The sequence below is a fragment of the Takifugu rubripes genome, chromosome 17 (genome assembly GCF_901000725.2).
Source record: "Takifugu rubripes chromosome 17, fTakRub1.2, whole genome shotgun sequence".
In the NCBI taxonomy this organism is placed as follows: Eukaryota; Metazoa; Chordata; class Actinopteri; order Tetraodontiformes; family Tetraodontidae; genus Takifugu; species Takifugu rubripes.
Genome location: NC_042301.1, coordinates 6,783,789 through 6,807,981, shown reverse-complemented (window position 1 = coordinate 6,807,981; position 24,193 = coordinate 6,783,789). Strand labels below are relative to the sequence as shown.

The window sequence follows — 24,193 nt, the reverse complement described above, 5'->3', positions numbered from 1 at the left end:
ATACCCATTGAGTAGCAGAAAGCGCATAAATGATCATCATGCTTATTTAAAATTCACATTTACGTGCTCAAGCTCTGATCCACTTCCAGAGCGTATAATTTGCAGCGAGGTCCTTGGGAATGACTTTTATTTGGACTCAAGCACCCAAGTTTGGTGGCCGAATCCGTTGATGTATATATATTTTAAACACTAAGAAGAACTGCATCCAGAAAAAAAGTCTCAAAGTCAGTTAGCGCACCAGAACAAAAATCGATTAGTATTACGATAAGCAAACATCCTTCCTGCTGTCAAAGATGATGGCAGCAAAAATATTAATAAAGAAAACACAAAGCTTAATGATTCATTGCTTTTTTTAAAAATGGTTGGAAAATTCGTCAAAAAGTAATGTTGAGTTGTTGAAAAAAGACACTGAAATGTTTTAAAGATCAACCTATAATTAACAGTTACTAATGGAACGTTTCATCTATGTAACGGTTTTTAAACAGTATTTAAACATGTTCCGTGTTTCTTGATTATTAAAAAAAAAAAGTTTATTTGCTATTATAGCTGATGGAGTCTATTCACCTTATTTGGAAAATACATTGCTTTACATTCCACTGGCCACTAGAGGGCAACACAGTGTTGGAATTTCACAGCACCACAAAGCACGACAAAGAACATAAAGGTGCTGATTGATTAAAGAATAACCTATTATTTGACATGGTATTTAACTTTTCGCACTGAATGAGCAAGCAAATAACAGCTGCTGTATGCAACAAAGCTAAGTTAAAATTTACATTGAAGTCATGTTTTATTTATATTTGATTCAATTCACTTTGATAAAAGTGATAAAGAGGACTGTATCAAAATTTTTGCATGAATATATATGCTTACTATTTCTAAACTAAATGTTTCTTCATTTAAGATTGCAATTATAGTTTGATTAACATTTACCTATGTCTAATTTATTCTAATCTCATTTGCAGACCATATAACCAGGTGTTAGTGTGCGACAATTTTGTAAAATAACTAGTGGCATAACAATAAAGAGTAAATTTGTTCCATATTGTATACTCTTTCTTCTTCAAAGAATCACTGATAAGGAAGATATATTGAACAGCCTGTTTCTAAAGTTTAGAACCACCACAGACAGCTTCATGAAACAATGTCCAAAGCGTTGTCTCACCACCATTATTCATACATTCTGAGTTCCAGTCACATTTCTGCAATTAGTAAAATCTTACATCTTTAATAACATACAGAAATGAGCCACATCATTACCTCATTTTTGAAAATGCTTTATTTAACTACTTTGTCACTGTAAATAAAATAGGACCAAACAAGCTTCTTTTTGTTTTAAACAGATAGAAAAAGATCTTTGCAGGTCTACAAAGTAATAGTTAAGGGCACATCTTGGTAATAAGGCACACACTAGGAAGAGTTCTAAAGGTAAAAGCTACTGTATGTTAGACTAGGCATGTTTAGCTCCATCACACTGACACAATCACAGGAGAACCTCATCCTGCTGCTTCTGAAGTGTGGGTAAAATGCAGGCAACAGAACAGAAGCAGGTGTTTTAAGTGGGAGACAGAAGAGTTACATTTGCATCCACATTCAGTTGTGATGCACTGTCAGCCTAATCTCAAAGGCATATTTGTAATGCAACTTAGAGAAATGTGTCTCACTTTAAAACAAAGAAAGCTCAAAAGGTTCTGGGTTCTGCTTTGTTATGGCTGATAAAATGTAGCTGAATGTGAAGGTCTTTGTGCTCCCTCTCATAACACCAAAGTCCACTTAAATTAGCAAAAGCAATACACTAGAAAAAACTAACCTTGAATTTTTAAAAATCATTGGACACTTTGGCAAAAAAAAAAAAAAAAACGCACACACAAAAACTAAAAACTACATTTGTTACTCTGACTTGTATCCCTATAGATATTGTAAATAAAGAAAAGCAACATGTTTTAGAATATATTACGCTTTTTTTCTTACTTCATACACAAAACATGTCATGCATATATTAAATATATCCTGACATATTGTCACCATAAAGAACTTAATAAAAGCAGATGTAGACATTGGAGTGTTATGTGGTATTTTGCTAAAGTTATTTTGTTTCTTGGACCATATGATTCACTATATAATGTCAAAATCTAAAAAAAAAACATAGAATGAATGGAATAAACTATAAAAGTCAGACCTAATAGTGGTTTGGATATGCAAACCATAATTCAAACTCATCTCTGGAGTCTGACTTCATGACCAGTGGCTGAATGTATCTATTGTGTTTTACACGCATGTTGTTGTACGTTCACTGATGCTGTGTTGTATATTTCAGCATGAGGTATCTCTGCAGTTATTCCAACATCACATTTCCTTTCAGCTTACTGCAGAGTTTAGAAAGTGCCCAGCTCTTATGGTCCTTATCTACAGTATATGGCGCTGTCCATTCAGACTTCTAAACTATGCAAATTTAAATATAAATTTATGTTCTGTTTTTGATAGCTCTTTATCCAGACACAATCTTTTGCCTTTCATAAATACATTTTTTAAGTGCACCTCGACTGAGCACAGTGCAGAGGACACAAACCAAGACAGAGGAGACACTGAGAGCAGGGAGACTGCAGGATCATCTCCTCCACCTATACGCTTAAAAAAATGTAATTAAGTGGAAATAAAAATGTTGAAAAAAGTCAAGTTTCATCTGTTTGTCCACTGTACTTATCACAGTCAAAACAATGGGTAGCATATACCCTACTCACAAGTAGGCACAGTAGAGTGGCACAGTCTTTAACCAGAAGACCATAGGACTTAGTCTTATATTTCTCTTGTCCTTTTCCTTTTTGTGGGTAGAAACTAAATTAATTAGAAGACCAAACACTTCAGTCCATAAAGAAAGTTAAACATTTCTTTCCATATTTGTTCTCCTTTCAACCCCCCCCCCCCCCCCCCCCCGCCCCATCACAAAACCCTATAAATGTATATAAATGAGATTAAAAACACAAAGATCCGTTCAGTCTTCGTCCCCATCAGTCAGCAGTTTCTGAGAATGACAAACTCATGGACACATTCCTCCTAGACACTGCCCAACAGGCTTTTACATGAAGCTGCTCATTGTTGGGGGAGAAAAGGTGCCCTTTGGTTTCTTATTATATAGCTTCACCAAAGAACTGGCAACTTGTTTTCAAACCTCAAAGCATCTCCACAATGAAGCAAAAGCACTAATTACAGACAAATGAGCCTCACAAATAAACCTTCATTTAAAATGTCCATGAAGCACAAGTAAAAGGCGATAAACCAAAAAAGTACCATACAGGAATGTAGCATAACCTCTAACCAACCTGGATGGATGGCACCATACAATGCACATTCGTTAGAAACAGCCTACAGGTAGGAAAAATATAACATGATAAATGAAAACAACAGTCATCCTAAAACCAGTCCTCAGCTGGAACATTTTGTGTCAGTAGTTGCTGTTGCACTGTCCTGCTTTTGTGTTTTATGTTGGATGTGGTGATAAACCCCTTTTCCTGTGTCAGTGAGCAAATACCACCCGGAAAAAGAAAACTACACACAACTAAAAACGTATATTATCTTCATAAATAATAAAAAGTACCTTCAGTGTTTTTGGAGCAACAAGATGGCAAAAAAGAGGGAGATGGAAACAAAAAACAGTGACTGCAGAGAGCAATGCTTGTTTTGTTGTTGGTTTGTTGTTTCTTTTGTGTTTTAATGAATAAGATTTATCATAATGCTAATATTAATAAAGCCTAGCAGGCAGTTGCTAGGCTCTATGGTATACCCTGGGTGGGGCTGTCGGGTGGGTGTTCAGTATTGCTGGATCATTTCATCGTCTGTCTTCAACACCTCATCCCATAATCACATCCCATCATCACAGTCCTCAGAGCTTTTACATGTTTGTCTCCTTAGAGGGATGTCTGTGTGATAGGAAAGAAGGAATGGCATCGTTTAGTTTCCTTACAGACACGATCAATATGTCTGGTAGACATCGTGGATAGGCAGCTGGAAGGCGGTTGTTGGGAAGGCTTGTGGGACGGTGTAGGTGGAGTATCCTCCATACGCTGCAGCTGCAACTGCTGCGTTCTTCTGCAGAGCTGCCAGAGCTGCAGAGTTGGCAGCGTAGTTTGCAATTGGGATGTAACCCGCTCCATACAGGCCCCCAGCTGTTGGAATACGCTGTACATTATGGGCCATTGCATAGACGGGGGTGATAGGACGGCCCTGGGGACAGAGAGAAACAGAGAGTGAGAGAGAGCCATAAAGCCGTACAGTATGTTACGAGCTACTAAGAAATGTGGATGAATTCAGCCCATGGTTGAAGAGTGAGGATGTCTGAAATGTAGACAGAACAATACCAGACTGCACACCTGGAAGGGTGGAGGAGTGGAGACAGCAGGAAGGACTGTGGCAGCAGCAGGAGTGTTGGTGTGCTCAGGGTGTTGCATGGCCAGAGGATTGATAAGGTGCTCCACTGTGTGCACCTTCCCTTCCTCCATCAGCTTGGCTGCAGGTGGTGCACTGAACACTGGGTACTGAGCGCCCAGAGCCGGCAGAGCCACTGCACATAGACAGAGAGCAGAGTGAGAGCTGGGATAATAGAAGAGCCACAGCAGAGAGAGCAGCCAGGATGAGGACAGAGAAGAGAGGCACACCCATAGGGAACACACACACACACACACGTACACACACACACACACACACGCACGCGCACACACACGCACAAACTCTACAACTAAAGGGTATCTATGAAAGGACTGATGGAGTCTGAAACAATGACTCATTATTAAGAAATAAGAAAATAGTTGAAGAAGACAGGTTAGACAGGAAAAGGAAATATTCTACAAGGTGTGGGAGTTTGATGTGGATTATAACTCTCAATTGAGGGCTAACCTCAATGTCTCAATACGCAGAGAGGGGTGGAGGGAGGGTGGGAGGAGGGAAAAGAGAGGGAGAGAGGGAGATAGAGAAGGAGAAAGAGGTGGAGGGAGAGAGAGGGAGAGAGAGAGAAAGAGAGGGGGTAGTGAGAGAGAGGGAGAGGGGGCAAAGAAAGGGAGAGGATGGGGAGGGAGAGCAGGTTTGTCATTGTTTCAGATGGACAAAAATCTTTGCAATAAATGGGTGACTTAAATATATGATAGCAAAACAAGAAGCAGTTTTCTAATGTTACATGTTTCTAAAAACTCTAGCCATAAGTCTAGCACCCTTTATGTCTAAGTATAATTAGGATTCAAGAATAATACCAGTATGTCAACCCTGTTTCAGGAATGAATTATTTTCTCTCTGGAGAAAAATCCCGATTTCAGACATTATTATTATTATTATTATTATTATTATTATTATTATTATTATTATTATTATTAACAAGCCATCATTATAGAAATGACTTCAGCTCCCAACAATGATGCTTGAGCATCGTCGGCCTCAGATTAGTGCAGTAGGAAAATATTACTGTTCATCATGTGCTCAGACATCAGCCTGTGTGAAAGGATCCACTTACAGTAATCCAGAATTCACACAAACCAGCGGTGGAGTGGTGGAAATGAGAACCCTACGGTGTGGGCCCAATGGTGTACACTGGTATTATCCTTTGATTCGATCGGACACGTAAGAAGGAGGAGGAGGTGGTGTTTAGTTTGGAGGATTAGTTTTGCATTTCAACTCTACATTCTTCACTAAACCTGTTTTCATGTTCATAAAGATCAAAACATTCTAATGAGTCGGATCGGTAATAAAAAAATTGTCGAGTTGAATGCACATGTGGAAACAGAACATCCCAGTAAAACTATGGCTGGTTCAGATGGACAACTGCACTGCATAAAAACACAGCTTTCATTTTCTCTAAAAATAAAGACGTAATATTGAAATCAGTGATCTGTGATAGTCCAATAGAAATTCAGGCACTTGTGTGATGTTGATACAGTGCCATTGTCATCTGAACATGTGGGACAACAAGTATCAAGTGAATAAAAGAAAGATGTGAAAATGAGGACAGCCGATACTTTCTGGTCATCACAAAATGATCTTTTTGCCATGAAATACATAAAAGGTCAAAGTGTACATGACCATCCAGCAACAGCCACCATTGAAAGGTTTCTGAGTGACAGGAAAGGAACTTCAAAGGAAGAGTTGGACTTGAACAGAGGCATTTGAGGAGGGGGACAGTTTAGATGATCTGGCTCACTGACTTGTGCCAGGCTTGATGCCAACAGGGTTGACAGAGGCAGCAAGCTCCAAACTGGGCATCAGCTCATGGGGTTTTTCAGGCTGTTTGGTCTTGCCGTCATGGTAGCGGCTGTAGATGCCACGACCAGCAGAGTAACCCCCCAGGTAAGACCCCCGTGGTCCAGGGGTACGATTACCTGCGATGGGGCGACCTCGACCTCGCACAGTACCTGCTTAAGATACAATTACAATAATATGATGACAGAGGTCGTGTTTATTTCTTGGTCAGCAGGGGTCTAAAACTAAAATGTCCATATAAGCTACGACATGAATCTAGAACCTCTGAATATATCAAGAAAATTCATGGAGCGTAAATTTAGGAGAACATGATTTTTCTGCATCATCTTGTTCTTTATATTCCAGTTCAGTCTCAAGATAGTTTACTTTATTCTGACTGCTTTTCAGGTCTATACATATCTAGACTCTGGTAATGAAAATGGTGTTGTGAGGTCAGTTTTCCTTCCATCTCTAATGTAAACCTTCATGAAATGGAAGGTGACAGCGCAGCAAGAGAAGGGCAGTGTTAGAGAATGAATAGTTTGTCATATGCCAGGAAAGCTCATTGTTCATTGGAGGAATGAGTAGGAGCAAGGGTGTGAGAGATTACCATGGTTCTGTATCATTTGGGATCCTTTGGAAAGAAAACCAAAACACAATGATTGTCGAAAGTCAAGTAAATTTTCCTCCTACCACCCAACAAAAACATATATAATCACACATGGCAACGGGCTTTGCATTCATTGTTCCATCACCTTTGTGTACTTTAACCGTTTAACAGGCTGATTGATGCTATTCTCGCAAAGGTCATTTAGGTTTTGTTTTTTATAAATCTTAAGGAAATTTTTAATGATCAAATCATCATTATCTTAGTCATCATGGCCACTTAAAAATGGCATTTTCCTAAAGAATTTTGTTTTTTGGCCATTGTTCCTACAGTAGCATGTCTTTAACACATTCAATGACTTTGTGCATGCTTTTAAAAAAAAACAGGGATGAAATTGTTTTACAGGATCAGTCAGTGCATTTACACACAACACCAGTCAGGTTAACACTAAAGATAGATGAGACCACCAGCATACCCGACTCTTGGGTGGCCAAAAACCTTCAATATGCATATTAGATTTTATTACATTTTTCAGACATGCTTGAGTAGCTATGCATTTGTCTGGTTTTCGAATTGAAATTTAAATATTGACTATTTCAGTTAGACATATACAAGTGCTTTGATTCATGTTAGCTGAATTAATAAAGAAACGTGTATGTGCACTGACTGCTTATGTATTGGCAATAAAGAAGACATAAGCCATTCTAACCTTTGATGAAGTATTCCCTGTTGGGTCCAATTAGAGTGCTGTAGGGATAACCATAGTAGGCCAATGTATATGGATCACACTGGTAAACATAATTTTGTTGAGTAGCTTCTGGAGTGGCAGGGGCCCCCTTGGAGGCCTTTTGGCGTGAGTACTGCTCTTTATCCACCGGCTTGGCGAGCGTCACCTCTATGCAGGAGCCTTCAACCTCGGTGCCATTGAGGTGGTTCATTGCCAGGACTGCATCGTCTCTAGAGTTAAAGTGGACGAAAGCGTAGTCACGGATTTTCTTCACCCGCTCAACACATCCAGGATTCCACTGGCTAAACACCTGGTTTGGGGGAGGGTTAAAATTATATTCAGACAAATAAAGTATAATAGATTAAAAAGTACAAGACAATAATAAAACTACTAAACCCCTCTGACCTTTCTGATTGTCTCTTCGCTGGTTTCCATCATAAGATTCCTTACGTAGAGGATCTTCACTGTCTCCATAACATCCTCATCCACATCAATCTCTGGCTCGGCCCAGTCCACCGCAATCTGATGGCCCCAGAGCTGGATGCGTCCAGGCATCAGCTTCCTGCGAGCCATCGCTGCTGCGCGGTGGGACTCGTACTCTACAAATGCAAAACCTCGGTTCTTCATCTTATCTGCCGCACTGGCGTAGACTATCACATCTATTACCCCTTCAGTCACCTTAGAGACCTCCTCCAGGATCTCCTCACGTTTCTTGGTTTTGGGGATGCCCCCAATGAAAAGGCGGCAGTTGTCCACAGAGGAGCAGACTCCCAGCAGTCGCCCAGGGCGCACCTCATAATTGTTGAGCTCACGAACAGCCCGTTTAGCCTCGTGTTTTTCGGTGTACATCACAAAGGCATACCCTCTGTTCTTCCCATCAAAGTCCATCATAAGCCGCATCTCATAGATTCGTCCAACAGATTCAAACACTGGGACCAGCTCATCCTCATAAACGTCCCTTGGGATCTTGCCCACGAATATCTCACATCCCCGTGGTGGAGATGGGCCATTCCATCCGGGAGGGGGGCCATATTTGCGCTGACCATTCTCCTGAACCATACCATAGCCAGTGCGTTCCATTAACGCCACCAGCGCAGCCTCATTGGGGGTACCCGCGACACCTTCTGGAATGCTGACCTGTCCGTGAAAGGAATGGTGGGAGGCACTGGAGGCTTTGGAGGGGGCAGTGTTGTGGCTCATTGCAGAGGAGGGAGTGGGATCTTCTGCTGTCATTCTGACAAAAACATCCAATCAGATCTGTGACCTGAGATGGGAAAGAGAACTTTAATAAATGATGCCAAAGATAATGGTTAATATAATATCAGGAGGACAAAAACACACAATCACAGCTGCCAGTTAAACAATAGTTATTAATCAACCACTCAACAGATTGATCTGGGTAAAACAGTGGAACTTTATGTCTAAATCCTCTGGGACCTTTTCTATCTGCACTTTTAAGCTCTTGTTTTGAGGAGATTTAAGAGTTCTTATTACCCTCTGACCCCAATCAACAAGACTAAGAGCTGTAAACTGAAAATTTCAACTCAAAGTTCATCCAGTATGACTAGGTCACATGCTCTTAGTGTGTGTGTACGTACATGTGCATGCGTGCGTGCGTGCGTGCGTGCGCTTTTGCATCTTTCAGTTCACATCAAGAGCTGTTGTCCTATAAAAAGAACATGGAACAGCCAGAAATCGGCTTCCTGAGCATAAACCTCTTACACTGTTATTTTCCAACACTGCTGGCATTCAGAAGGGGAAATTCTACAGCAACTTAAATCCCAGAATCTCCACACTGTGCTGGTGCTGCATTCAGTTCCAAGTCAACCTGTCACAGCAGACTACACAGCCCATCATCACGTCAGTGATTAAAGGAAGGAAAAAACAATGTGGAGCTGGACATTGATTGAGACACTGTAACTGGCTTTCAGCTGCACCCTCAAATGCTGTTAACAAGTAGCAGTTGGTTGCTGCATGTCACCTCTTATGAATATATGTGTTTCTTGTCCCTCCCTCTGTTCCTTCTAGTGTGTAAAGTGCTAACATAAGGCCATCTCTTATCAGCCTTATCTTGGCCGGCTGAGGACAGAGAGAGGACAACATTCACTATGGGAGTTCTGCTTGCTGATAAAAAAAAAAGAAGCTGTGAAAATGTGACTGGAATTGTTTTAGGCCGTGTGTTTTTTTAAAGGTTATTTTGATTGGGTCAAAAATGTGATGTGTTCAGCCTCAGACAGGGGTGACCTACTTCCTGCTTTTGATCACTGAAAGATATTCTCAACTTCCCCAGTGCTGACCACTGTTGCACTGCCTGTTTTTCTCACTGAAGAGTCAAAGACATCGACAACAGTGTAAAACAATGAATCTACTCTATCAGGAGAGAACCTTCTTTAAAAGTATATATGTTGGCCCAGTCAGCAAAAGAGGTTGACAATCCAAAAAAGGAAACATGGACAAAGAAAGAATATAGGTTTTTATCCTGTTTGTTAAGTGTTGGTGTACGTGTGTAAGAGAGACACACAGAGAGAAACAGAACAAGAAAACGGAGGCAGTTACAGGTAGATGATTAACCACAGCAGACACAAATCACTGCTTTAACTCAGAGGGTGTAAAGATGACACCTTAAAATCTGACTGAGGAAAGATGAGAACTTCTAAAGAACTTCTCTTTGGTGTTTTTCTTCTTTATTGTAACAAAAAAACCTTTTTTTAAGCCAGGTTCATCTGCTGTACAGGTTCTGAGCTCTGCTGCTGCATCTGAAGGCAGGAAGTAAATGATTTTATTGGCTAAGAAGCTGAGGCGAAGTCTTCTGACTGCAGCTGTGGAGGTTAGCCATTAGGTTGTGTTTATGATTGATAGAGGCACCTGATTTCCCTCAATTGTTTTATAGGTATACAAGAAAAGCATTTAGGGCATCCACACTGATTAACTACAGTGAGCAAATTCCACTTTGTTTCCCTTCAAATCATTAATAGAAGCTACTAAAAGGAAGAACCCTGACCCGACTTTAAAACAAGGCTCGTATCATGTGTTCATGGTATTCAGAAGTTTATAATCCAGTGGACCTCTCTGGGGCTCCTAATTTATTGCAGATTAGGGAGCAAAGAATGCTCGAAAGTGTGTTTAGCAGTAAGGAACAATGCACCTCTTAGTTTGTGGCTCGATCCTGAGTGACACTGATCCAGCCTTCTAAACAGTCCCATGGATGCCGCCATCTTAGCTGTGTGCACATTCAGGTGAACACGTGGAGGAGATTGAGTCAGTGCATCTGACTAGTTGCCCCTGAACAACACCAGAGAGCATTCACTCTAATTCTGCTGCTTTAACACACAACACACAGCCGGTCTGCACCACTCAATCAGAAGAATCAATCAGGTCCTTAACTGAGATAGATTGTTGTGGTAAATTATTAAGACTCTGAGGATTCTAAGAAACTGAGAAAAGGAAGCAAAACTGAAGCAAAGCAGGAACTGTGAGAAGGACTTAAGAGCAGATGGGATGTTGGTGGAAAAGAGAAGAGGAAGGAGAAGCAGAGAGTGAGCAGATGGGAGGATAGCTACCCTGTTACTCCACACTGCTCCGCTGCCTGGCTGCCTGCTCTGGGAGTGTTAGTCCACCTCCCTGAGAGACAGGTACAGCAGGGTACTAAACACAAGGGCCAGCCTCCTCTACACACCCAAACACACACACACACACATGCACACACTTGGAAGAAAAACTACTTCCTAGTTTTTCTTCCAAGTCAGAGCAGATGAGGGCGGAGCGACAGGCAGAACCTGTTGGGGAGACTTGTGAAATACAAATCGAGTTCAAGATAAGCTTTTTATGTTAAACTGTTGATTTTCTTCTGTGTAATTTCTATTTGATTCCATCTGAGAAACACAGAGAGGTCATGTCTTTCTTAAACCAAATTTAAAACCTCAAATGAATAATAAAGCAGTGAAACTGAGAAAACGTTTCATACACAGGTCTAAAATACTTTCCCTTAAAGTTGTTTAAACCACCCTGACATAATATAAACTGTTATCTATTCATTGTTTCTTTCAATATGATAGTCATGCAGCCATTCAGCACAGCCCAGCATCAGTCACTGTGTCCTGATGTTATTTGATTGTAGCCATTTTCCAAAGGTCTTCCCTCTTTTTCTAAATGGAGGTGACGTTCGTTGCAGAGGATACATACGGGGCCCAGAAAATGTGCAAGTGTTACAGTGTTTTTCTGCTGAGAGCGGCACATAGTGAAGACAAACTGACAGGAACTGGCCGGCGAATGCTTCCTCATGCTGCTGCCTTTGTATGATTTAGAAACTCACAACTGGGAGTTACCTCGACTGATTGTCACGTCAGCAAGTCAAACTGTCACTGTGTGTGTGTGTGTGTGTGTGTGTGTGTGCGCGCGCGCGCGTGTGTGTGTGTGTGTGTGTGTGTGTGTGTGTGTGTGTGTGTGGGCGGGCGGGCGGGCATGCGTGTGTGCTTTTTTTCTGTACATAACAACGGTGAACATGTTCCTGACCAAGCTTAACTTGAGCAAACAGCACACACCTTCCTGGGCAGTCAAGAGAGCAGATAAAGAGACGACAGAGAGAAAAAAAACAGCCAAATGAGGAAATGTCTCCTGCTTACGGAGATCAAGTCTAAAAGCTCCCACCAGTGGTCTGAATAAAACACTCTAAACAGGAAAAGAAGGGGTGAAGGAAAGATGAGTGGTCAGCAGCGAGCCGCAGTTTCATCTGAAACCCCTCAGTTGTGACTGGGAGAACAAAATTAAGACTACTTAGCATAAAAACTGAGACTGATGAGTAGAAACAAAAACCCACAACATTCAATGAGCATGTGATTGTGACAACAGGGAGCACGAGAAGAAACGCAAAAAGCTTCTCCAATCTGACAACTCTGATGCAAATAAGCAAAGTGGTGGTAAAAGCTCAAGCAGAAGGATGGCAGCCGAGTAGAAGATCCTGAAAAAACAGTCATAGCTTCCAGGAGTTCAGCAGAAACGGTGACAATTGGTGACAATTAGCAAAAATAAATTGTAGAGCTGGGCATAAGAACCCCCCGCGCCCCCATCCCCCCCGCTTGTGTTTCTGTCAGATTGTTAAGGATGTGTGCAGATCAGGTCTTTCCTCTGAACTCATGAGGCCAGTCAAAGATTAACTCAGTCATCAGCAGTGGCCAATGAGTACTCAGGACAGCGCTCAGTGGGGTCAGACGTTCCAGAGATTGCACAGGAACACATCAGCCACTCAGGTTGGTGGGTAACTGTTCAACATAAATCAATGAAACACAACGGGAACACTTTCAGCTTCTCGCCTGTAATCATTGCAAAGTTTTCAGAAATCATTTCCACAGGACACAAACATGATGGCACTAATGCCAGCTAACACAGCTTAGCCTCTTGTTAGTCAGTAAACATCCCTAAATGGAGTACTCTATTCACATTAAAGCATATTTTGGTGATAAAAACCTTATGTCAAAAAAGGCACGTTGTTTAAATAAATGATAAATCATTAGCTTGTTGGAGGAGCATGCTGGGAGGAGGTGGGTACATCAAATCTTGCACTCTCTGTTCCTGAGAAAATATCAAATTATTCCTACATTGGTCCTCTAACACACACACACACACACACACACACACACACACACACACACACACACACACAATGGAATTTGTGACATAGACAAAACCTTGAAGCAGGAATTAAGTCAGCAATAAAGCAGTGCTGGTAATCACTATCTCAGTTGGAGACTTAAGTAAATCAGTAGCGTGTCACAAGACTGAAATCCTGCTGTTAATGTTTGTGGAGTCATATAACCTGTGAGGTTGCAACACACTTTGCACAATTTTCCTGAAATCACAACCAGAAACTTAAAAATACTCAAGACTGCAAAAAAATTGCTTTTTTGTTGTCTTTTTCCAAATGTTGACTCTACATAAATGATCAAAAGTGAACAAGAATGTGTGATTTATGTCAATTTACAGTATGAATGCTGATTCAACTATATGGCCTAATTTAGCCACCCACTCTAATGAGCTTTATGGTGAGCTTTAAATAAAATGATTATTCACTAAGATCTCACTCAATTGCTCACAGCTTGTTGAACAAGCTGGGTTCACCCAGACTCAATGTAATATCTGACACAAACTTTAGTATTTCATTATTTTGGATTTCCCTTTTCATATCAGCAACCAGCATCTCTTTCCATATTTATTTACTGCCACACAATGTTTTGAAATGATCTAAATGTCATTTTTATACATTCGTTTTGTTTTTTTTAAAGTTTCCTTTTATTTCTCACTTTTCCTCCTCCCATCTGTGTACCTGTCACCCACATTCCTCTAGTTCACTTGAGCTCAAAGAAGAGGAGGGGGAGGAGAAACAAGGAAGGTGTGGAGAAGAGGGCAAGGAAGAAATGTGGAAAAGAGTAGGGAGAAAGAGGGTGAGTGTATGGGAGGTGGCCCTGCAGGAAAAAGCCTGATAAAGAAGCGTGAGCAAGGCTAACGAGTAGAGAGGAGGGAACCGTTAGACCTCCCTGGAAGCTGGACAGCCTTAAAGTCAGACAGGGTGGAAGAATTTCAGGTCAGGCAGGCTGGGTAAGTAACTTCCTGGAGTTCATGCCATCTCTGAAACTGGATGATTCCAGTTCATTTAACTCAGGAACCCCCACTGCTTTGGGACTGAAACATTTGACTACTTAAAACACAACCGTGACAACAAACAGACAAGCCTGCATCAGCTCGTATGATGCCATCAGTAAAGGACATGAAGTATCCTCCATAATCTTGGTGGTGACACAGCAACAAGGTCAGCTGCGGGTAAATGTAAGAGATCTGTATCAGACGGCGACCCCATCATTACTTATCATCTGCTTTAGCTTTAGCTTTACCCTGTAGCTGAAAGGCTCTTTTCTTCCTTAGGCAAACACATTCCTGAGGCTGATCAGCCAGCCTGTTAAAGGCCCTTGTGGACATTTGTTTAAGACTGGCATTGACAGTGTCACACACTCCTAGTGCAAGGCTGTTAGAGGACCTCTGTGTGTATAAGAAGAAATCAGCATGATTTAAGACTGGAGGCAGGTGATGCATCACCTTTGCATATAATCTTATTTCTTTTCAGAATCCCTTAAACCCTCAGACGCTATTACACAAGCTTTAAAGGAGCTAACCTTCACACACAATTTTGAAAGCAAACAACAGCCCTCCCTGTCCACAAATAAAGTTAAGACTTTTACAATGGAAAATCTCAAGATATGGGCCGATACTGATACTGGGCTGTTATCAGTATGTGCTTCTGTATGAAGCCATACCTTCAATTTCTCATCCAAAATAAAGTCTCTCTTAAATGGTTTTTCCACTTTGTTGAATTGAAATAAAATTGAAAAGAAATCACACACACACACACCCACCCATACACACACACATGCACACACAGTGTGAAAGATCCTGGTGTCATGCCACTGCACTGGTTTCACTGGTTTCTTTGTCAGCCATCTCTATCTTCATTCCAACCACCGACTGGTTTAAGTGCCTTTGTTTGTCTGTTTCCAATCATTCTGGTTCTGATAAACAGAAGGTGAACTGAAAATGACGCAGCGTTCCACCAGGCCAAACTCTTTCCACCAGAATGACTGCCAAGCTTGTTGACGGAGACATTCATGCAAACAAGAGCGAAGGTCATCTCTTATGAAAGGTAATCTTGAAAGATTAAAATATCAAAAATATAAAACAAAGGACAACAGGACACGCAAGGAACACTGAGGCACCTTGAAAAAGGGACAAAAAGAGACACACTGACATGAAGACTGTACCTGTATCCCACACTGTGGAGGCTACTGATGAGCACACCCAGAAGACCCAGCTGTCTTTGAAAACCTGAACACGGTCACACTTTTTTAAAACTTGCTCTCTTTACATCCATTCACTTTCTTTGGTGTTGACTGTCCGTACCTGCCTACGTCTGGATGTTTAAGCGTGGAGGTAAGCAAAGGTGGTTTAGTGTTTACTTATTCTCAAAGGCCAGGAGAGAGGTGGGGCCACAGGTAACCCCCACCTTTCTTTCTCTCTCTCTTCAAGTTTCTCTCTCTCTCTGCTGGCTGATAAGGAATAAGACAAAAGGAAGGTAAAGGGTAAAGGCTGCAACTGCCAGTGATCAGATAAAAGCCATGAGCAAGAGTTTGAGCTTGCTAAATGTATTTCAAGAAGGCAACAAGATTTAGTTTCACTGCTGTTGTCCTGCTGATTCTAACTAGCTAGAGAGTTGGTCTGTTGTCAAATGCTCAGCAGCTGTTCTCACCTATTCTAACATGCATCTAGACTGATCTGTTCACAGGTTGAAACACTTTTGTTAGGACAGTTTCGTCTGAACATCTGTTTGTCTCTGTGATCACATCTGACTTCCACACTCTGTATGTAAATTAATGCATTAACACATAATTTCTCAGCATTAAATGGCCATTACATATCACTCATTACCATCAGTTGCTCCTTTCTACAGCTGATAGTTGTTGCAATATTTTAGTCCAGATCAAATAGGGGAACAACTGTTGAACATCCCACAGTTTGGCTAAATCTATCATTGACAAATTAAAGGAGGATGCTTGTTTAAATGTGCCTACAGGTGGCTGAGGGTGAGGGCAAGAAGAAGACCAGAAGCCACAGAAATGACAACTCTGAAGGAGTTAAAAGCTCTAGCTGCTTCGATGTTCTTCAGAGCTGTCAAGAGAAAGAAACTCTCAGCTGGAATTCAAGGTCAAGGTCAATTGGAAGAAGGTTCCTTGGTTTGAGGTGACAGAAACATCAAACCAGATAATATGTTTGATGAACATAAAACACTGCAGCATCACCACAAACACTCCATCTCTAGCGTGAAGCATGGTGGCAGCGGCAGCGTCCTGCTCTGGAGATGCTTCTCAGCAGCGAAAACCATATCCAAAGCCGGACTGATCACGTTTGATCCTCCAGCACTCTGACATGGCGGGACACAGTGAGGTTCCAGTCTGGCTGGGACACTTCTACACAGAGCCACCACTCATAATTATCAAAAATATAGAATCACAGAGCTTTCATCAACTGACATTCCTTTGGAAAAAAAAACTGAAAATAAATTTTTATTGGAAATTCTATTAAAAAAAGTTTTCTGAAGTTATTATTGGAGATGAGAGTTGATGCAATAAAAAAAATGCGAATTACATGCAACTATATATAGGAATAAACAGTTTTTTTAGGGTGCTTAAAACCTTAAGTTAAAGAATAGGGAATTACTTAATGGTGCATGATAATTGAATTGTTTTAGTAGATAAAAACAGAGTCATTCCACTCATATTTCCCAGAAACAGGAATCATAGAGAAGAGGAAGGATGTCATGGTGACAATATGGTGTAAATGTATATATGCTTAAACAGCCCTGAACAACAAAGTGACTCTGCAGCTTTATCACACAGAATGCTGTGTGTGTGTGTGTGTGTGTGTGTGTGTATTTGTGTGTGCGTGTGTGTGTGTGTGTGTGTGTGTGTGTGTGTGTGTGTGTGTGTGTGTGTGCGTGTGTAATTATAGGAGTGACACATTAACCAGTGACTCTGTTAATGAAGGACGCGTAATCCCGCACACGTACCGAGATACAGGCAGGCCAAAGTTTACAGGGCGTTATGATGTCGTTTAAAGCCATAAAACAGGTTGGACGAGCGCGTGATTCAAAGATCATGATGACTTTTATCACAAGAACCCCTCCTCCCCCTCTCCTCCCTCTCTCTCTTTTTCTCTCTCTTTCTCTCTCTGTCTTGCTCACACTCACACACATGCAAATTAATGTTAAAAGTATGTTATTATGTAGATTCAAAATATTTGAAAGCTGATTAAATCAATAACATTATCCAACATGAGTAAGATCAGCAATCAGTGGGGAAAAGAATGAAGTGAAGGGAAAATGGACCTACATGACCTAAAATGATAAAACATTACAAAGAAACTGGACCGAGACAACAACAAAAGTGGTGTGAGAGGTGTGAATGACATAATCTAAAATCAGTTTCCACCACATACAAAGGTCATAAAAACAATAAGAAGAACAAACGTGGTGTGTTCTGATCCAAACCCACCCATAGAGGATCCTACCTGTGTATTAAAGTTCTCCATAATGGGGGTGAGCAACGGAGAAACAGACAGAAAGGAACTGGCACAACTGGTCTGATATGAATCTGTATGAAAACAGCTTGACAATGGTCAAATAGTACACACACACACACACACACACACACACACACACACACACACACAGTAGGTTCATCTTTGGTTGATAAGCAGAATAAGGAAATACATTTATGCTTGAACATGCACATGGGCTGTTGTCCTAATGTAGTGTAAAGGACATGTCTCCCTGTCCTGACCTGTGAAGACATCTTAGAACCATCTGCAGTTCTGTCTGTTCTGGTGAAAATGAGGCCTAATAGAGGAAATAACACATCAGTGACACAATTAAACAAGAGTTTAGTTAAATAATCAATTAAACAGCAAAATATTCCTAGCTACTCATAGGATATACTGTTTATTTTCTGTGTTGCTCACACATTTGTACCCTTATGATAATAAGGTAAGATAATTAACTACTGATAGCGAACTAATGATAATGAACTTCCTTTTAGACCACAGGAGCACATCTGCATCCACGTCACTACCAGCACTTTTTTCACTTGCTCATGTGAATCACACCATTCACTTTACAGCAAATCAATAACAAAGTTCAGACTTTAACCTAAATGTGGGTAGTTTTCACATTAATCAACATTGCTGTTTCAAAAAGATGAATTTACGTTTTACGTTGACTTATTTGCCCAAACTGTGGCTCACAAGATGATCCCAGGATTCACCAAGCATGAGGACAACAGCTACACTTTCCCATCCTGAGGGAAATCATTTATTCCTGATTATCACATATCATAAACCCTTCAACCATAAACTGTGGGAGTACAGGTGTGTCTGTGAAGGCACAGGTGTATAAATAGGTATATGATATAAAGAGCTCTTTGTTGCTGCTAAGGAAAACCAATGTCTGCTGCTAATGTGTGTTTTAATGCTCCTTCAGCGGGTGAAGTCACATCCTGAAACAAATGACTAGTTCAACTCAGTGTCAGCAGATAAAGGGACACACACACACACACACACACACACACACACGCACACACTTCATGTGTCATGTGACTGACCACTGACCAATAAGAGCACATCAGCATTGACTGTTGGCGTGGCGACCAACCAAGGTCAAAGGAAAGAGACGGAGGGTGGAGAGGGAGATAGATGTAATTATGTGACATCTAGATCATATTTATTTCCCGCTTGTGCTTGTAATATATAAAATATCTTTGATCTCTGACTTGTTCCAGAGCTTAAATTCAGATAAGTCACTGTCTCAGTCTGTCCACACACCAGATGAACACATGCCTCAAAGTCACAAAAGAACTCATAATAACGACATATAATTACAGAGTTTTGCACCCTTAAATATGATGGCTGCAAAAAACCTTTGAATGGAATGTAAATTGTGCAAGCCAAAGATCAAAGAGAGATAAGCTGGAAATGACACAAAGTAGAACTTTTGAGCAATAAGATAAAAGCCATCTTTACTGAAACACACACTGAACTGTGTGTGTGTGTGTGTGTGTGTGTGTGTGTGTGTGTGTGTGTGTGTGTGTGTGTGTGTGTGTGTGTGTGTTTAAATACAGTTTGGGTGATTGGATTTTATTGGTAATATCCATAATTCCCTTCACTGTATAGATTCCCACACACACACACTTTGCCTCTTAGCCTACTAAGAAGACAAACAGCCCATTGTCTGTAGCAAGTATGCAGAAAGAGAAAATGCACACAGATACTCAGTGATAAAAGACACACTCACATCTTAGCGAAGATATAAATGCAGATATTTAGATTATGGACAAACAGTAATGAGTTGGAATGTTCATTAAAATGATCCTGAAATTATTCCAATCTAATCCTTATTATCATTATCACAGATGTGAATAAAAATAGAGTTGGCCGGGTGTTCTGTACACCAATAATAACCTAAACAACTAGCATAAAATCATAAAAATCTGAATATGAAATTATATAAAAGACAATTAAACAATAATACACAACCTAGGAAGCTGTCACATGTGTCAGTGAGCACGCTTGAGAGCGGCAAAGCTCCCCTGTCCCTTGGTTTTCAGATTGATCCACCAACGGCAGTGACCCTGACCCAGTGTACAGTTTGAGCAATTCAGAGAGATAGGGTAGAACCAAACCATTAAGGTAATACACATCTGAAACATATTGGGAGCCATTCAGAGATGCCAGTATGGAGCTGATGTGCTCTTTCTGTCACTTTACAGTATAGAGTTACAGGTATGCTGACTGTGTTCTAGACACCAGCAAGCAAAATCGCACATTAAACATATTTAACCCTATCTGTCGTCCACAGTGTGGAGCTGAGCACAGAAAAACCCAGGTTAGTCATTTTACTTATCCTCAAATGCCAATAGTACATGGGTTTAAATGTTTGTTTTAACTGATGGTGAAGGGGCTCCTGTGTTATTTGTGTTGAAATATGCAACACAAATAATGATATGATGATCAACCCATCATTCTGACAAGTGTCACCAACATCTAGTGCATAGATTTGGGAGACATCTACAAAAATGGAGTATGTGAGGACATTTAAAACATCAAAATAAATAAATCCCAAATATCCGTGTGAAAGGGAACCAGGGCAACATTAGTCCAAGAAGGAGAATGTTTTACATGGACAATTATTTCCATCAGAACAGAAAGTGACATCAGCAAAAACTGGGGATGTGGGGGTTATATTTGCTGTGGTGAAGGCCACTTTATCTACCAGAACTGGAGAAAGCCTCACAGGTCGGGGTAAACATCTGAATGTCTGAAAAGGACACCGTGTTTAAGACAGCTCGTTGCAACAATAATGCTATCATTTATGTGTGAAACAAGAAGGAATTTTCCAAAATAAATGCCATCACCTGAAAGGGTTGGAAAAGCCATTGTGAAATGGAGCATAATAAGAGCATTAGTGTCCATGCAGGTTGAAGGACAGTGGGGAGAAGAAGGGCGGTTGAGTAAAAGAAAGCGGGGGCGGGGGGGTGAAGGGTTCAACAGTGTCACCACACAGGGGGTGGGGGAACAGGTTACACACAGGTCAGAGGTTGAACAGTGGAGAGGAGGAGGAGGAGAAGGAAGATTGTTGTTCCAGCCTTCACAGTTAGTGGATGTCACCTGTTTACACACTCACAAAGTATTGCTGGTGGAAAGTTCTCAAAACATAGACACTTGCACAACGTCTTGATGAGCTGCCATTACAAATGCTTCATGTTCCTTTTATGCCAGCTTTATGTTGGCTGTCGCGCCTAACTCGCCTTCTTTAGGTACAATCGTGCATAAACAGGTTAAAACTGCACTAGTCTTTCTTTAAGCTGCACATACCGACAATATGTTCAGCTCCAACTGAGTGAATGGATGTTTGAAAATGGTACAAACATTTAATCATTTATCTTAATTTTAATGTCAATGTTGTATAAAATGCCTATAACGTATATAACAGTAGTAGTAGTAGAAGTTTATTTTTAAAAAATTGTGAACTCACAATTATAAGTTGATTTTCCAACTTAGTTCAATGATGGAAGTAAAATTGATAATTAGTGTTAGTTATTTAAAAAGTGCTAATGTTTGTTTTTAACAAAGAAAAACCTTCTATTGTGTGAGAATGATGGGGAGCAAATATTATTTTGGGCAGATTTTCATACTGGGAAATGTAGGAAAAGGCTCCTCTGAAAGAGAAAAGATTAATTATAAGTTATTGTCACACAAAGACTTCAGAAGGCGGAAGTCACATCGGTCAACAGGGTCACTAAAGTACTTTGTTTCCTGGTTCTTGCCTCAGATTTTCACTTGATACATGACGCGACCTACTCATCAGGTTTGCTTTCATCACATGTCCCAAACTTAAGGGTTCAACTTTCCTCCAGACTGGAAATGGTTGGCTCACCTGGTGCCATCAGCAACTGTTTGTCACTATATTTAACTTTGCATATTACCTGATTCAGCGGTCCACCCCTGGCCCCCTCGTGTGTGTGTGTGTGTGTGTGTGTGTGTGTGTGTGTGTGTGTGTGTGTGTGTGTGTGTGTGTGTGGGAGGGGGAGTGCAAGGGGAAGAATGTGGGCATTGTGCTTTCTAGATATGTGGATGTGTGTGTGAGAGAGAGAGAGAGAGACAGAGAGGGAGAGAGGGAGAGAGAGAGAGAGGGGCGGACTGATCAGATCTTGTTACAGGTGTTTCATAAACAACAAAAAGTGCCCCCCCCCCCCCCCCCCCCCCCAACCTCCATTTCCACCCCCTCTCTACACAGCTTTAGATTTTTGAGTCCATATTGATGGATTAGGCTTATGGCTTTACACACAAACACACACACACGCACTCATTCCCTGCTTCCCCAATTTTATCACGAGACCATCATGTGACCGTCATGTGATTGGACCATATATTCTGTGTGTTTTCTCTTTGCTGAGCAACATTTTGCCCACTGACAATAAAAGGGATCCTTCCCTCCACTTCCTGTCGCCCTTCACTTGTCTAATAGTGTCTCACTGAAACTAGAATGGACCCAAACATGATACCATGAAGGTCGCGCTAAGACAAAAAGTTTGATATAAATTCCTTTCTTAGACAGCCCTTTGTTCGGTTGTGTTGTTGGTGATGTGACACCATTAGTCCAGTATCAGTTAGAAGCAGATTTCTTCTGGAACATTCTTAAACAACTGCTGAGGCCTTCTTTGGACACAAAAGAACACACTAATTTCTATTTTTGGATATGTTTTTTCATGAAAACAATCACTTCATCAGGTCTGACCAGCAATTCAACACACACACCTTTCACACACCTCCCATTTGCTGTAACATTTATGGTATTCACCAGGAAGTCCTTCTTCCAGTGTCACTCTGCTCCTCCATGAGTAGCCCCAGAAGTGGTTTAAGTGTAAATGAAACTTAGTAATGACAGCTTGAGAGAAAATCAATTTTGATCTGATGGGCCAAGTATTGAGACAGCTGCTGTTTATCAGACAAACAGACATCCGTCAAAAACACACACATAGCCAAGTGTACGTTTGTACAACAACAGGGCAGCCAAGGCTAACCAGGGCCCTGCTCAACCAGTTCACTGAACCACAGAGCAAGATGGCAAGAACGCTCTCTCTCCCTCACACACACACATACGCACACACCCTGTACACATAAACATCAAGTTGGTGTCCTGTAACCTTGCAGTGAAGGTTACAGCAGTCAGCTGGGAGAGCACGAACACTGGACCAGCTGAAGAAATGTCCCCACAGATACCCACTGAGTGTGTGTGTGTGTGTGTGTGTGTGTGTGTGTGTGTGTGTGTGTGTGTGTGTGTGTATCCAGGCAAGAAAACATAATTGACCACAGACTAACAGCAGAACTGAACCAATTGAAGGCAGATGAGGCAAAAAGAAAGTTCTGGTCCCACCTGTAGGATGTCAAGACGTGGACGTGAAGCGTTGCTGTCTTCTTCTTCTGTTCAAAAGCAACAATCCAGCTCGTCAGTGTCTCATCTTCCCTTCCTCTTCCTCTCCTCCTTTGTGCTGTCTGTCAGGTTCTCTCTGGCCTTTTGTTTGCTGTCAAGCCACCTCCTGTCTTCAGTGACAGGTCCCCCAAACACTCAGAAGAGATCTCAGGCACGTTGAACAACACACACTGAGAGAGAGAGAGAAAGAGAGAGAGAGAGATTCAGAGTTTCTCTTCTTCTTTTTGTGCTTTTTTGGATTCTGACTCAGATCCTCTCTGTTTGTCCTCTGTTCAGTCACGTCTTGATGTGTAGACGAAACAGTAGGATACAGAAAAGACAGCAGGAGAGAAAGAGAGAGGGAGGAGGAGAGAGAGAGTCTGGAAGTGGATGAGAGAGAGGGAGCGCTGAAGGTGGTAGAGTTGAAGGAGAGATCTAGATGAAGAAGGGGGAGTCGGGGGGGAGATGGTGGGAGGAATGGCAGTGGTAATTAGTAAGTCTGTACCTGACTCTCACTGACATAAGCCCCACATTCCTCAGAAGTAGGAGGAGGATGGGGGAGAGGAAAGAAAGGGAAATATTCTGAACACACATGAGTACAGCAGTCATCCACAAGAACACCGTCTCCACCCAAAAACAAACAACCAGAACACAAAAGTCTTACTACAATCCATCGTTGGCTAAGTCACTCCGATCAAGGTTGCACAAAGATGACACCACAACTGGCTGTGTCCAACCTAAAGCCTCCAAATACTTCCTCATGAGTCTTCCCAGCCTTCCATCTCGCTCACTCTTCCCTCTCTCTCCCCTGTCTCTCTTTCCACCTTTCAGTCTGTCTCCCTCCCATTCGAGCTGTGTATGGTGTACACAACGCCTTCTCCTGAAACTCACCAAACCAGAATGTAACTACCCAGATCCCCAACACACCTCCCTCTCCTCTCTATCATTCTGGAATGGAAACGCTATCCCTCTGCGGCCCTAGCCTGGGTGTGTGTATGTGTGTGTGTTAGCAAGCAGCTCCTAGACCTGAATCATTCTGACCACAGCACTCTGAAGGCTCGTCCTGCACACCTATGCT

The 24,193-nt window shown here is 41.4% G+C and overlaps 1 protein-coding gene and 1 long non-coding RNA gene across 11 annotated transcripts; one reads left to right on the top strand and one right to left on the bottom strand.

The window, feature by feature from the left end:
- Positions 1–1,261: 1,261 nt before the first annotated feature.
- Positions 1,262–24,036, bottom strand: rbm47 (RNA binding motif protein 47). 9 transcript variants are annotated; one of them, XM_029851258.1, is made up of 8 exons: positions 23,780–24,036; positions 23,080–23,306; positions 7,959–8,817; positions 7,536–7,863; positions 6,830–6,853; positions 6,186–6,392; positions 4,368–4,558; positions 1,262–4,221 (listed from the first exon to the last, which is right to left on the bottom strand). In XM_029851258.1, the coding sequence occupies exons 3-8, from the start codon at positions 8,784–8,786 to the stop codon at positions 3,970–3,972; spliced, it is 1,830 nt and encodes a 609-aa protein (XP_029707118.1). In that variant the 5' UTR covers positions 8,787–8,817; positions 23,080–23,306; positions 23,780–24,036; the 3' UTR covers positions 1,262–3,969. The 9 variants fall into 9 exon arrangements, with proteins under 9 accessions (XP_029707118.1, XP_029707114.1, XP_011610914.1 ...); XM_029851254.1 differs by having other exon boundaries at positions 6,186–6,395; positions 23,780–24,035; XM_011612612.2 differs by lacking the exon at positions 6,186–6,392.
- LOC105417656 (uncharacterized) lies at positions 13,988–16,681 on the top strand. 2 transcript variants are annotated; one of them, XR_003891669.1, is made up of 4 exons: positions 14,242–14,372; positions 14,469–14,627; positions 15,121–15,240; positions 16,168–16,681. It is a non-coding gene; the product is annotated as an uncharacterized lncRNA (long non-coding RNA). The 2 variants fall into 2 exon arrangements; XR_965214.2 differs by lacking the exons at positions 14,242–14,372; positions 14,469–14,627 and adding an exon at positions 13,988–14,144.
- Positions 24,037–24,193: the final 157 nt, after the last annotated feature.

What these genes read in the sequence shown, in the direction of transcription:
- rbm47 (XM_029851254.1), bottom strand. Translation starts at nt 8,786, where the DNA reads ATGACAGCAGAAGATCCCACTCCCTCCTCTGCAATGAGCCACAACACT. An exon ending in GCGAAGAGACAATCAGAAAG is followed by an intron (nt 7,864 to 7,958) that starts GTCAGAGGGGTT and finishes CCCCCAAACCAG; the next exon opens with GTGTTTAGCCAGTGGAATCC. An exon ending in CAGGGAATACTTCATCAAAG is followed by an intron (nt 6,854 to 7,535) that starts GTTAGAATGGCT and finishes TTCTTTCCAAAG; the next exon opens with GATCCCAAATGATACAGAAC.